We start from the raw sequence: 14,323 nt of genomic DNA on the forward strand, positions 1-14,323 counted from the left end.
AGCAGCCTGAGGAACCTCACATAAAGCCAGAATACTGATTTCAGTTACGTACTCCAAGTCATTCCCTCTTCCAACTGTGAAAAATTCCAGAAATCCACCTGTACTGTAAAGCCTTCCACTGTAACACCACAATTTTTCCCATTTTTCCCAGACTGTTTGGTTATGTCTGATAAGTGCTATTATGGGTACTGCATCCAGGGTACAGTTTTCTATTTTCTATTGCTATCATGGCTGCCAAACTATCTTAAAGTGTTACCTCCAAAGACATGTAAGTATTAGTTGGCTTATGAAATCACAGCATAAACACATTATAAACTAAATTGTTATTAGTGTTTATATTACAAAGCCCTAAACATTTTAATTTATACAAATCAGCCATTTAATTATACTGTAGCACTCTACAGTACTGAGTTCTCTCTCAAGCGTGCTTCTTTGGGCATCACTTAAAATACATGGATTGGAGAGAGGGGAGAATTTACAACCCCTACAGGTGCAAGAGAAAGAAATTATCTCTCAATACATTTTAACTGAAGTAAACTTGAATTTATTATCCTGCATTAAACTTGATTTTAATCAAAGAAAGGAAAGCTTATTTTAAAATACTATTAAAATAGTACTTTTCTCTTAAAATTTCCAATAGAACCCTAATATTTGAGAGCAATGTAAAGGTTTTCACTATCATGATAATAGGAAGGAGGAGGAGGCTGGGGGTAGAAATGGATGCAAACTCTCGCCAATCCTTACCCTTCCAAAGCCAAAGATCACTTATTTATAAATGACATTGTGCTCAAGGATCTGTTTTCTTTTGTTTAGCCTCTGCTCCACTGTAGCTTTACTGGCACAGCTCTGACTATGATTAGAGATAAATTTAGAGTTAAAGATCACACTTTTATATTTAATTTTAATCTCTTGATGTAAAGCCAAAAAAGCCTTTAAATCTCAATATGATCTACTGCTGCAATCTCATATGACAAATGTTTTACCATAGCTTTTATTTGTTCATCATCATTAAATGAAATAAATGGGTATATATTATGATTTCCTATGTATGCCAAGCCACTATAACATCAGTAAAGAGCATTTATTAAGCATCCATGTGCAATGAAGGTTGCTATACCTAGCACTGAGGACGCAAAAATGAAAACTAACATTGCCTGTGCCCTCAAGGGTGATACAGTCTAATAGAGTGGAGCACAACATGTATATAAACAAGTATGACACAAGGGAGAATATGATGGGGGCAGAAGGGAAATCAGAAAAATCTGAGGAGACAGATCACTTTCATCTTGGTGGGGGAGGGTATAGAGGAATCAAAGAAACTTTAATAGAGATGGTTGTTGAGAGAAGCATCTCAATAAGTAAAATACATTCAAGGCACGAAGGGCAATGCCACAACGCAGTTGTAAAAGAAGGCAGGACAAGATCAGAGAATATCCATAAAGTCTGGTTTGGCTAAAAGGGAGACGACAGGAAGGGGAAGAATAGGAAGTTTAAACCTAGATTGTGGAACATCTTCAATGCCAGACTAAAAAGTTTATATTTTATCCTACAGGCAAGATGAAGCCACTGAAGGCTGAAGAGTTGGAACACAAGAAGAAAAAATTAAAGCAGGAACAAAAATAACCAAGAACAAATTTTTATAAGCACTAGAACAGCACACTTGGGAGCTTAGAGCCAAGAGGGACTTTAGAATCCAAATCCATCATTTTATAGATGTGACAACTGAAGGAAAAGGAGTTTAAGTGACTTGTCCAAATTCAAACTCAAAAGAAGAAATGCAACTGAAGGCCATGGAATCTTAGATCCCAAACAGGGATCTTCCACTAGGCTATACTGCTTTAAACCAAGATCCCAATCCAAGGGTTATCTGAAGAATCATTCCAGGATGACAAAATTAATCACTATTGTTAATTTTTAGTTTAATGCTAACTACTGACATTAACATATAATTACCAAAAGCATCACAACAGCAAGTCTAACAAAATGACAAATACAGTGGTCATGACAAACAGGTAGAATGCAAAGAACACAATAGGTCCTTGAGGCTGAAACTGTTTTTTTAGCTAATGTCTTCATGTATTATTGTTTATTACAAATGTCTAGGCATATAGCTTATCCTCCTACTTAAGTGAAAGCTTCATGAGGACAGGGCCCCAAAATGATACCTTACCCAATTTTCGAAGGATCCTTTTGCACTCATCCCTGCTGAGATCCAGAAGGGTTGGCCATACAACAGGCATCCTTGCTTCCGTTTTGTAGCCCCACAGAGCTTATCTTCCCTACAAATAAGGAAAAAATTTAAGTCACCAAAATGTATCCATTAAATTACCTGGAACAGGACACTCCAGTAAATATATACTTTCCCCACTATATCAGTTTCCCCTGCTGTTGAGGAATGGGCAAACAAGCCTTTCAGTGGCTGCAACAAGTTCTCCATGCTTTCTCTACCAATCCGAAAAAGTTAAGGATTTGGGTCCCATATACCTGGTCAACTATTTGCTCTAATGTTGGAATCCTCTCCTTAAGCCTGGATCCATTGTGATCCCAAATGATCAATGCGCAACTAAAACCAAGTGACAGCACAATGACAGAAAAGCAGGTTTCAAAAGGGGAGCAGAACCAAAGGAAGAAATCGGTTTGCTTAGGCAAGAGTTATGGAAGCAGAGGACGCAGCCCCTCTCCAATGGTCCCAAAGGAAAGGTACACAAGACCAGAAAACCTTACAGCCCAGGAGCATTAGCACAGAAACGCTGCTACCTTATTATACTAAGGAAAAAACCCTTTCCAAACCCCTCCTCTCCCATCTCTCCCTAATAAATGTTATCACCTGGAGAGTGCCTCCTCTATATGACATGCCCAGCCTGACTACCTTTCTCAACTCCTTTACCCTTTTCCTTTCTCTCCCCCTAAACTCAGCATTCAGAAACACAAGATGGACACATCCACCTTTTCACTCTTCCTCCTTTGCTTCCTCCTCTCCCCCCCATCACCCAAACACATGCACACAGAATCACAGGAGGACCCAACTAAGCCATCCAACTCAGCCTTTCTTCTTTGCCTCCACCCCAATGAAAAATCAAGCACAGTATCACAAGTGGACAACCTTATCCTTCCCACCCACCCCTTTCCATCTCTACTCTACCTCTCCCTCCAAACACAGGCACACAAGATCACAAAAAGCCACCCATCTTTTCCCACCCACACCCCAACACATACAGAGAGACACAAAAGTACCCCCCTTCATGCTTCCCACCTGCCAAACATATGCACACAGCATCAGCAACAAGAGTTCATTCACCCGTCCCCCCACCACTTCCAACTTTCCCTATCCTCATCACCACCTTTCCAATCCCTACACTTTTCAGTCCTATCTCCTCCAAACTTATTTTGCCTCCCCTCCCCCAATGTCATTCGAAGGCCCCAGTGCCACAGCAGGACAGCAAATGACAGGGGCTCTGGCCCCAATGAAGCCAATAGTAGCCTCCCTGCCCCCTGCACCTCCATTCAAAGAATGTCAGAGATGGAAACAGACAACAAACAGGGAATTTAAGAGTCAGGAAGGAGTACAGAATGTTATGGCTAGGAAGGACCTTAGAACACAGAGAATACAGAAAATTAGAGCTGAAAAGGATTCTAGAATATGGAGATTATTGGACGTTAGAGCTGGGAAGGACCCTAAAATATAGAGAGCACAGAATGTTATCAAGCTGAGAAAGACCCTAGAGCACAGAATGTTATGGCTGGAAAAGACCTAGAACATAGACAGCATAGAGTGTTACAGCCGAAAAGGACTCTGGATCACAGAGATGTTATTAAGGATGTTATTGAGTTGAGAAGGACCCTAGAAAATAGAGAGTATAAGATGTTAGAACTGGAAAGGATCCTAGAACGGTGAGAACGCAGAACTCTATAGCCAGGAGCTAGAACACAGAGCCCAGGATGTTATGGCTGGAAAGGACCTAGAATAGGAACAGTACAGGATGTTATAGAACTGAGAGGGACTGTAGAACGTCAAGAGCTTAGGAATGTTAATGCTGGAAGCACCCCAGAAAATGGACAGCACAGGATGTTAAAGCTGGGTTCGATCACAGAGAGCACGGGACGCTATGGAGCCCGGGAGGATCCTAAAACTTGGAGAGCGTAGGAATGCTGGAGCCGGAAGGACCCTGGAACACAGAGAGCCCGGGATGTTAGAGCCGGGAAGGACCCTCAAACAAGGACAGCACGGGATGTTAGAGCTGGGAAGGACGTTCGATCACAGAGAGCACGGGACGCTATGGAGCCCGGGAGGATCCTAAAACTTGGAGAGCGTAGGAATGCTGGAGCCGGAAGGACCCTGAAACACAGAGAGCCCGGGATGTTAGAGCCGGGAAGGACCCTCAAACGAGGACAGCACGGGATGTTAGAGCTGGGAAGGACGTTGGAACCGAGAGCACGGAATGTCAGAGCTAGATCCTAGAACCTACGATGTCAGAGCCGGGGTTACATTTAGAACCCGGCATGTCAGAGCAGGAAAGGAGCTGAAATAGCGCCGGACGTCAGAGCTGGAAGGGGCCTCGGGAACCATCTGGTGCAAACCCCTGGCTTTGCAGGGGAAGGAGGACAGGGAGGCCAGAGAGGGGCAGGGGCTGCTGCGAGCGCGGCCACAGAGAGGGGCAGGAGCAGAAGCGAGCGCCCCGGCGCCCCCCCCGGCCACCCTCGGACTCCGGCTCCAGGTCGGGCCTGCCGGCCTTCTTCTGTCCTCAGAAGGACCCGAACCCCAGTCCCCGTCCCCCGCCCCCCCAATCCCGTTAGGAGACAACGGAGGATGGGCACGGCGGAGGAGGGAGGGGGGGACACCGCGCTCTCCTCAGCGCTGCCAGGCCCGGAAGGCCGAGGCCAGCCTGCCACCCCTTCCCCAAGCCTGGCCCCGGGACGACCCACCTGCCTGGCCTTTCGCGGCTCATCTAAAAGGTTCCTCCGACGAGACCCGGGCCAGCAGGAATTGGGTTTGTTTTGCGGTTCCTCAGAAGGGGGCAAGATGGCGACGGGCGCCAAGGCGCAGGCGCGGCCGCGCGCCGGCGCCTGGGAGTTGTAGTGCCCACGGTGTTCCCGCCTTTCGACGGAGAGAAGGTGGTGGGGACCTCCATGCCGGGCTTTCCTACCCTGGGGCAAAGGTACCCCGGTAGGGGCATGCTGCGAATGCCTGCCCGAACCTTCGCCCACCGCCCTGAAACCTCACATTGCGCGTAGGAGACTGGGAAGTGTAGTTTTCTTCTCTCCCTGCCCACCTCCCCTCCGCGCTCTTGGCGCGCCTCGCCTCCTTCTCGCTCCGCCCTGCCAATCAATTGCGCTCGCGGCTACGTGTGCCGTCACACGTAGTGGTCGAGATGGCGTAGGTAGGTCCGAGTCGGAGGTTCAGCGGTCTAGCCCCCAGAGGGGGCGGAGGGTGAAGGAAAGCGGGGCAGTTCGCTGCCGAACGGTCGAATGGATTCGTTTTTCCCAGAGGTCTGGACCGAGTCCCGTCAACGGCCAACAGCCTTCCCGCGGCAGGTAGCGGAAGACTATGGTATGGGTGCCGCAAAGGGACATGCGCAGTCACTCATTCATTCAGCTTTCCTAGACTGCGCGCCAGGTTGAGGCAGGTCTCTCTCTCCTTCACCTGATAGGCCGGAGGCAGGTGTGTGCGCGCGCGTGTGCGTGTGGGTGGGTGTGGTGGAAAGAGCCTTGGGCTCCTTACTCTTGAGAGCCGGCTGTGCCGAGGGCGCGCGGGGGGACAGGGGATGTGTGTGTGTCTGTGTCTTGGACTGTTCGTGGGCTGAGCCATCCCTGCTTGGATAATAGGCTTCTTCCCTCGTGGACCACTTCCCAAAGTGACGTACACGTGTGAGGGAGTCCAAGTGTGGTTTGGTGGGAAAAGCCCCTGCTGCCACTGATGCATGGTCAAAAATACGACTAGGCAATTTTCAGAGGAAGAAATCCAAGCTCCATAGCCATATGGGGGGCGGGGGGGGGGGGGGAGAGGAGGAAGTGCTCTAAATCAATACCAATCACAGAAGTGCGAATTAATCCAACTCTGAGATTCCACCTCACACCTCTTAGATTGGCAAAGTTGACAAAAAAGGAAAGTGACATTCTGGAGGAGCTGAGGGAAAACAGGCTCCTTAACGCCCTCTTGTAGGCAGTGTAAACAGGTCCAAGCATTCTGGAAAGCAATCTGAAGCTATGCCTAAAGAGCTGCTAACTAACCCGCGCATACCCTTTGACCCAGCCATATCACTACTAGGGATATTCTGCCAGAATCAGAGGAAAAGGACTCATTTACAAAAATACTGATAGCCCCTCTTTTTGTGAGCAAACTAGCGTTTATTCAGCACCTACTAGAAAAATTGGAAACTAAGGGCATACATCAAAAGGGGGTTGCTGAACAAGTATAGCATATGAATGTGATGAAATACTATTATGCTGTAAGAAATAATGAAGGGAATGGTTTCAGAGAAACCTGGGAAGACTCGTGTGAACTGATGCAGAGTGAAGTGAGCAGAATGAGGAAAACAAGTTATACAGTAATTACACTAAAGTCAACAACTCTCAAAGACTTAGGAACTTTGATCAACACAATGACCACTACAAGTCTAAAGCATGCAGTAAAACCAGCTGCCCACATTCCGATAGCGGATGGATTCAGAATGCAGTCTGAGACTTTTTATATATATAAAGCCCATTCAGGAATTTGTTTTGCCTGACTATTCATGTTTGTGATAAGGTTTTTGTTTTTCTTGTTTTCTCAGTTGGGGAGGGGAAAATGGGAGGTGGATCTTCATGAAAATAGAATGTAATTTAAAAATTTTTGAAAAGGAAAAAGCTCAGGCCTTGTCAGAAGACCTGACCCAACTATGTGAATGAGGCTAGCCAGTTTTTCCTCTCTAAGCTTCAGTTTCTTTGTAAAATGGGTGTGAGGAGGGCTAGCTTTGATAACATTTATATCGTACTTTAAGGTTTGCAAAGCACTTTACATATTATACTCATTTGATCCTCCTAACAACCATGTGAGGTAAATGATATTACCATCCCCATTTTACATATGAGGAAACTGAGGCACAAAGAGGTGTCTTTAAGTTACTTGCCCAAGTTAAGTGATTTGCCCAAGGTCACATAGGTAGCAAGTGTCTGAGGCAGGATTTAAACTTCCAGGTTCTGGGCTGTATCCACTGTACCACCCAGCTACCCCTTGGTGATAGACTGACATGATAAGACTGACATTCTCACAGTTCTGTTGTGGGGAAAGCACTATATAGCCTTGAAGTACTACAAATGTGATTTATTATTGACCCAACACAGACTTTATAGAGGCAGGGTGGATAAAAACAGCCTTCCTCCTTGCATGACCCTGGACAAGTCTGCTAATGAGGCGCCAGGCCACTCTCTCAGAGCAGTGGTAGATCTGCTTTAGTAGAGGGAGATTCCTCATTGTCAGCTCCCTGTGCCAATGAAATCGTGTTCCGTGCAAAAATGAGATTTTATGAGTCTTGCTTATTACCACAGTCTTGTGGGTTGGGCTCTTAAACCACCATCCCCTTTTATGGACGAGAAAACTAAAGGTCCTAGAAGTAAAAAAATGACTCTTCAGGTTATAGAGCCAGTAAATGACGGAAGTAGGATCCTCACAACAGCCTTGTAAAGTAGTTAAGGAAATGGCTTGCCCTGAATTACATAATTGGGGCTAATAAACTAACAATAATAATAATAATGTGAGCTAATAGCTCAGAGTAATATAACCCTGGTAAGAGTCAGAGAGAATTGAGACTACAATCTCAGAGTTGGAAAGGAGCTCAGCCTTCACTTGGCAGATGGGGAAACTGAGGCCCAGAAAGGAGAAATGACTTGACTAGTTACATGCAGCTCCAGAGTATTTGAGCCAAGATTCAAAGCTTCTTACTTCAAATCCCTTTGACCTATCCATAGCCCCATACTGCCTCTGTCTAAGGAGTCAGGGCTAAGATTTAAACCCAGGTTTGTGACTCTAATTTATATGCAAACATGGGAGAATCCTTGATCTGGTCCTGGACAAAATTTCTAGGTTCATCTGCCAACACTGATCTTGCATAAAGCGTCTCGTTCTTCCTGTCAGTATCTTTACTAAGGTATTAACGGGACAATATGGTAACAACTGATGATGGTTTAAGACGTGGCTCTCTCCAGGGAAGATTTCTTTTTAAAGCAGGACTCAGCCCAAAGGAACTAAGCTATAAATGGCAGGTATAGAGCAAGTACATTGTGACCTCATCTATCCTTCCTTTTGTGCTGTCTCTTAACCCTCCTAGCCAAGGCTTAACCCTTCCATTTCTAGCCTTTATTCCATACATTCCAATTCGTTTCTTCCTCTTGCCTTTTTGGTGTCTCCTCCACCCCTGATTCCTTTTCTACCTGGCGTCCTTCACTTTGAGTTTCTATCTCCTTGAACTCTTCCCCCATTCATCTCCTTTTGATGCTTAAAGGTCTTGAACAAGTTTTAACCTCTCTGATTCTTTGCAGCCTGGCCTCTGGACCTGCACTCTTAGTGGTCCCCAGTGACTTTCATCCCACCAAATGCAGTATGACATCTTTAGTCTTTTTCTTCCTTGACCTTTCTACAATATTTGATACTATTAGCTCCCCATTGTCTCCTTGATGTGCTTCTCCACTGGCTTCTATAATACCTCTAGATTCTCTTATCTCTCTAACAACTCATTTGTTTTCTCTAGGTTCTTCCAGCCCCTCCTTAATGTAAGTGTTCCCCAAAGTTCTATCATTGGGCCTTTTCTCTTTACCTTTGGGATCTTGGCCACTGTCAGGGCTTCAGTTAGCATTTCTGTATGAATGACTCCCAAATCTTAAACCACCACCACCCCCGCCTCCGCCCCCGAACTGTCGTTTTGCTATTATTTTACACTACTTCCCCTTTTAGAGGCTGTTAGGTAGAACAATGGATAGAGGACTGGGCTTAGAGTGAGAAAGACCTGAGTTCAAATGCTGCCTCAGATACTTACTATGTGATCCTGGGCAAGTCACTTTACCTCTGGCTGCCTCAGTTTCTTCGACTGTAAAATGAGAATAATAATAGGACCTACATCCCAGGGTTGTTGTGAAGATCAAATGAGAGAATATCTGTAAAGCATCCAGCACAAATGCCTGGCACACAATAGGTACTTAATAAATGCCTTTTTCCTTCTTTGTAGTCTGGCCAAGATGTACTGTTTGCCATCACTCAACCACACTACATCTCCTCCCATTTGTCGTGCCTTTGTTCACGCTGTCCCCTCTCCCTCCACCTGTCTTTACCTGGTGAAGTCCTACACATCCTTCAAGGTTCAGGTTAGATACTACCGCTTCTGTAAAGCCTTCCTGGGTTACTGAAAGTGATCTCCTTTTTATTCCTATTAAACAGAAGCTAAGAGTGGGGAGAGCCCTCTGAAGCCATCTAGTCCAAGGCATACCTATCCAAGAGTCTCTTCTGCAAGCTCACTTGAAGATGAGTAATGACAGTGAACATCCTGAGGTGGCCCATATTTCTAATTGTTAGGACATTTTTTTTTACATCAAACTTAAATCTCTCTCTACAACTTACGCTCACTGCTTCTGGTCCTGCCCAAGTAGAACAAGTCTGATCCTTCTTCAAAATGACAATTATTCACAAACTTGAAAACAGCTGTTCTGTATGCTACCTCGTCTTCTCCTTTCTAGCCTCCGCCTCCCAAGTTCCAGTTAATCCATCAGTCTGCCATTTAGTAGACCATCAGGATTGCCCTTTTCTAGACAGTTTATCTATATCCTCCCTAAAACACGGTATCCAGCAAGCATTTATTCAGCTGTGTAAGGTACTGTGCTAGTGACTAGTGATAAAAAGGAACTTTTAATCGAAGGCACAGGGAGAGGGGGATCAGAGCAAAGGGCAAGTACACACAAATATAAATGGCAAATGTTGGAGACAGGATTGGAAGCAGGGAGCGAGAAAGCAAAGGAGCCAGACAAGCCTGGCAGATGAAGGAAGCCAAAAGCTACCCGTGCGCAGGTTCAAGTCTATCAATCACACTTTACACTATCGCATTCTGCCCATTGAATATGCCTATCTTCATCCAAAAGCATCTGTTGAACATCTGATTGTGTGGCCCTCTACAGGGAGTTCGATAGAGGTGAGAATCATAGCACTGAAAGGAACCTTTGAGATTTTCTAGCCCAGTCCCCTCTTTTCACAAAGTCAAATAAAGCCAAGAAGACAAGTGACTTACCCAAGGTCATACAGTGTGGTAAAACCAACACTCGAACTTTAAGTCCCTTGAGATCCAAGCCAACAACATACTGCCCCAGGCAATTTGACAATATAAATCCAAGAGTGATATAAATACATGCGTCCTTTAAGTTTTACCAAGCACTTTAAAGTTTCATCTCATTTGTGCCGCACAACAATGTTGTGAGATACATAGTCCAAATAGGATAATTTTGTAGATGAGGAAATCGAGGCCCAGAGAGCATACATGGCAGTTAGCCTGAGTCACACAGCTAGTAAATGACAGATTAAGAATCCCCCAGGTCTTCAACTCGCAGGCTTACATTCTTTCCACTTCGTGCTAACTCCAAAAATAGAAATATTAAACTAATAAATCCATCAGTCATAGATGGAGGGCCAGGCCTTTTAAAGGCTGCAGGGAGAGACATGGGAACACAGGGGATGGAGCACAAGACTTGGAAGTAGGAGACCCAGACTGTGATCATGGACACTTCATTCCTCTTTGAGCTTCAGTTTCCACATTCCCAAAATGGAGACCATAGTACTTGGACTGCCTGCCTAACAGGGCTGTTGTGAGCAGAGTGTTTCGAAACTTTAAGATACTGTTTTGGGTCTCCCAAAAGCTATTAAAGCTTAAAATGACACTAAGACTTTTGGGACACCTGGTATCAATATATGCTATTGTTACAGTTTGTTTTTAATAATTGTTACTTTTATTATTATATGACTGAGAAATTGAAAAGGAATTTTTGCACTACAATATCCAGACTACACAACTCAGAAGAATGTTCTAAAATCTTCTCAGAGATCCAGGTAGACTTCATAGAGGAGGGGAAGTTTCAGGCTACTTTTTGCCAATTACTCTAAATACAAATGGGGAGGAAACACATGTTTTCTCCTCCTGGTCCCTCCCTTTTTCCTCTCCCTCCCTCTGAGAGGCTGCTCTGGGGAAAATGAAAGAGGAAGTATGACGTACACCCTTCCACAGAATAGAAGCCTGGGTTCCAAGAGTTGGGAATTGGAACAGGGAACTTCCCAGGAAGGGATAATAATAGCTAGCATGTATACTTTAAGATTTTCAAAGCACTTTACAGATATCTCATTGTATCCTCCCAACAACTCTGGGAGGTCGACGCTATTATTATCCTCATTTTACAGATGAGAAAACTTGAGGCAAACAGGTTAAGTGACTTGCCCAGGGTCACACAGTTCCTAAGTGTCTGAGGTCAAATTTGAACTCAGGTCCTCCTCTTCGGGCTTAGTGCTTTATCCACTGAGCCACCTGGCTGCCTCAGAATGGCAATTTATGAGAAGTTAGGGAGAACTCAAGTAGAGATTGGCATGCTAAAACTATAATGAGAAGAAAGAAATTAACAGCTGGCATTTATACAGTGCTTTAATGTTAGCAAAGTGCTTTCCTTATGTAGTGTAACTATTATCCCATTTTATAGGTAAAGAAATGGAGGCTTCGAAAGGTTAAGTAAGATGCTGGGATATGAGCCCAACCTCCTAGCTCCACGTTATTGCTATCATATTGCATTTGTTAGAATGGGAGGTCTTTAAAAGCAAGAACCACCTCTTTTCTGTTTGTATCCCCTGTGCTTTATATGTAGTAAGTGCTCAATAAACGCTTTGTCCTTCAGTGATTCTTTGTCATCGTTCATGGCCTGGGGGTTGGAGATAGATGTGTTGTGTGCTTGTGTGGACTTGAACAAGCCTTAGATTGTTGGAGCTTAGAGGTTACCTGGCTCAGGCCCCTCAGTTGGCAGGTGAGAAACATGAGGCCCAGAGAAGTATTTACCCACAGGCACACAATGTGTGGCAGAGCCCCAAGACTTGGACTGGGGCTTCTCTAGTAGTTGATCAGTTTTCTTGGCAGAGAAGCCTCAGTGGTTTGCCATTTCCTTCTCCAGCTCATTTTACAGATGCGGAAACTGAGGTAAACAAGGTTATGTGACTTGTAAGTGTCTGAGGCTGGATTTGAACTGAGGAAGATGAGTCTTCCTGACTCCAGGCCCAGCACTCTATCCCCTGCATCACTTAGCTGCCCCTCTGGGCCTCTTGATTCCCTGTAATACTTTTCCTACTATATTACACTGGCCCCTTCTTCCCTGTTCTGAAGAAACTCTGCTTAAATGCCCCTTGAATGGTTTGGAGAACCTCCTTTTAGCCACACAATTCCCACCCCGACCCCCATATACACAGTGTGTGTTCCTTTCTTTGATTCATACCTGTGATTTATTGAGATAGGCCATTGCTGATGAGAAAACATAGGCTGCTAATGTAGATGGCACCTCCCTGAAACACCAGGAGTCCCCTAGGCTGCTTGTCCCACAGCCACATGGCCTTGAGTCCTTTGAACTCCCTAGTGCCAGCTTGTGGTCCACTCGGCATACTTCTCTAAGAGGCTGAAGTGTCCCTCAGCCAGAGTAAACAGAGCTCAGGTTCTGGGTAGGAAGGCAGTCCGATGACAGGTCCAGCTAAAAATAGGACATTAAGTACACTTGTTCATGCGCACTATGACATGGTGGCAAGAGGACAGGACCTGAAGACCCAGCCTTGACTCTTAGCTGTGTGATAATGGGCAAGTCACTAGTCCCCTCTGAATCTTGGTTTCCTCAACTATAAAGTGAAAATGTTTTCAATACTGCCCTCATGGGATCATTGTGAGAAAAGTGTTTTATAATCAGTGTAGAAGAGAAAAGTGATTTCAACCTGGGGTCAGTTGGTTATCTCTACTGTCTTCTCCATCTGTTCCTCCCTCTCTCCCACTGAAGCCCCTATTTCTGCTTTTTCTCTTTTTTCCGTAGCATCCTGTATCTGCTCTCTTAAATCCTCCCTTGCTTCCTCATCTGTTATCAGGATTTTCTAGCACAGATTCATGCTTCTTTTTTCTTCCTTAACCATGTTCCAATGTATCTCCTAAAATGCCATTCTCCCTTTTCACTACTGCTGTTTGTTGTGCTCTGTTTTAGACCTGCCCTCACATTATTTGCCAAGCTACTGATTCATTACAGAAGGAAAAATAGGGAGAAACTCCTAGAGTACTTTCAGTTCTCAAACTTTCCTCAGCTGCTTGTCCCTTTGAGCTACCCTTCTCCCAGGGGATAAGGGGCGTCAGGGTTCAAAAGCTGAGTGTGTGATCCATCTCCCAAAAGAAGTCTGTATGGCCATGTGGCCTTTGCCAGGATCCATAGACACCAAGGAGGTGGCACCACACTGGGGTGCTGGAGTGGAATCAAGTTCACAGAGAGTGAACCTGCCACACTGCCTCATGGACCTGGAGCAGTAGCCGATTAGGCAGGAGAGAAAGACCTGCGGGCTGCTATCTCAGTCCAGTCTTAATGAGATTAAGAAGCAAGAGAAAAGGAACCTTAGTGAGGGGAAAAAAAAAGTAAGATTCCTTCAAATATACTCAGGTCTCCCCATCCTTAAAATTCTTTCCCTAAACCCTAGTGACACCTCAAGGTATCATCCCATATCTCTCTTCCCATTCTCAGCCAAACCCCATGAAAGGCTGTCTATACTCAATGCCTCCACCTTCTCTCTAGTCACTGGTTCTTTAATCTTTTGCCATCTGACTTCTGACCTCTGACCTCATCCATCAACTGAAACTTCTCTGTCCAAAGTTACCAGTGACCTCTGAACTGCCAAATCTGATGTTCTTTTCTCAGCCCTCATCCTTCTCAACTTATCAGCAGAATTTGATGCTGTTGACTGCCCTGGATTCTATCTCCTCTACAGGTTTTTGTGACACTCCTCTCCTGATTCTCTTTGTAACTGACCACCCCTCATTCTCCTTTGCTGGCTCATCTAACTGAGGGTACTCCCCAAAGTTGTCTCCTAGGCTTGCTCTCTCTTTCTCTCTCTCTCCCTCTTTCCCTCTCCCTTTCCCTCCCCCTCTCCCTCTCCCTCCATCCCTTTCCCTCCCTCTCCCTCCTCTGTCTCTGTGTCTCTATATTGTCTCTCTCTCTCTCTCTCTCTCTCTCTCTCTCTCTCTCTCTCTCTCTCTCTCTCCCCCTCTCTCTCCCCCCCTCTCTCCCCCCCTCCTCCTCCCTCCTTCCCTCCCTCTCCCTC

At 45.3% G+C, this 14,323-nt stretch overlaps 2 protein-coding genes across 7 annotated transcripts in view; both read right to left on the reverse strand.

Moving 5' to 3' along the window:
* EMSY (EMSY transcriptional repressor, BRCA2 interacting) overlaps positions 1 to 5,087 on the reverse strand; it is a 91,447-nt gene extending 86,360 nt beyond the window's left edge. For all 6 annotated transcript variants that reach the window (XM_036745188.1, XM_036745187.1, XM_036745186.1 and 3 more), the window contains exons 1-2: positions 4,924 to 5,087; positions 2,171 to 2,279 (exon numbers count right to left, since the gene is read on the reverse strand). In XM_036745188.1, coding sequence (XP_036601083.1) covers positions 2,171 to 2,240 — 70 coding nt within the window. In that variant the 5' untranslated portion in view covers positions 2,241 to 2,279; positions 4,924 to 5,087. The remainder of the gene's footprint in view (positions 1 to 2,170; positions 2,280 to 4,923) is intronic.
* A 236-nt stretch (positions 5,088 to 5,323) lies between these two features.
* Positions 5,324 to 14,323, reverse strand: part of GVQW3 (GVQW motif containing 3) — an 84,564-nt gene continuing 75,564 nt past the window's right edge. Inside the window, 1 exon segment of the mRNA XM_036743926.1 lies at positions 5,324 to 5,543. Within this exon segment, the coding sequence (XP_036599821.1) occupies positions 5,324 to 5,543 (220 nt within the window).

This window comes from Trichosurus vulpecula, chromosome 2 (assembly GCF_011100635.1).
Source record: "Trichosurus vulpecula isolate mTriVul1 chromosome 2, mTriVul1.pri, whole genome shotgun sequence".
Lineage (NCBI taxonomy): Eukaryota > Metazoa > Chordata > Mammalia > Diprotodontia > Phalangeridae > Trichosurus > Trichosurus vulpecula.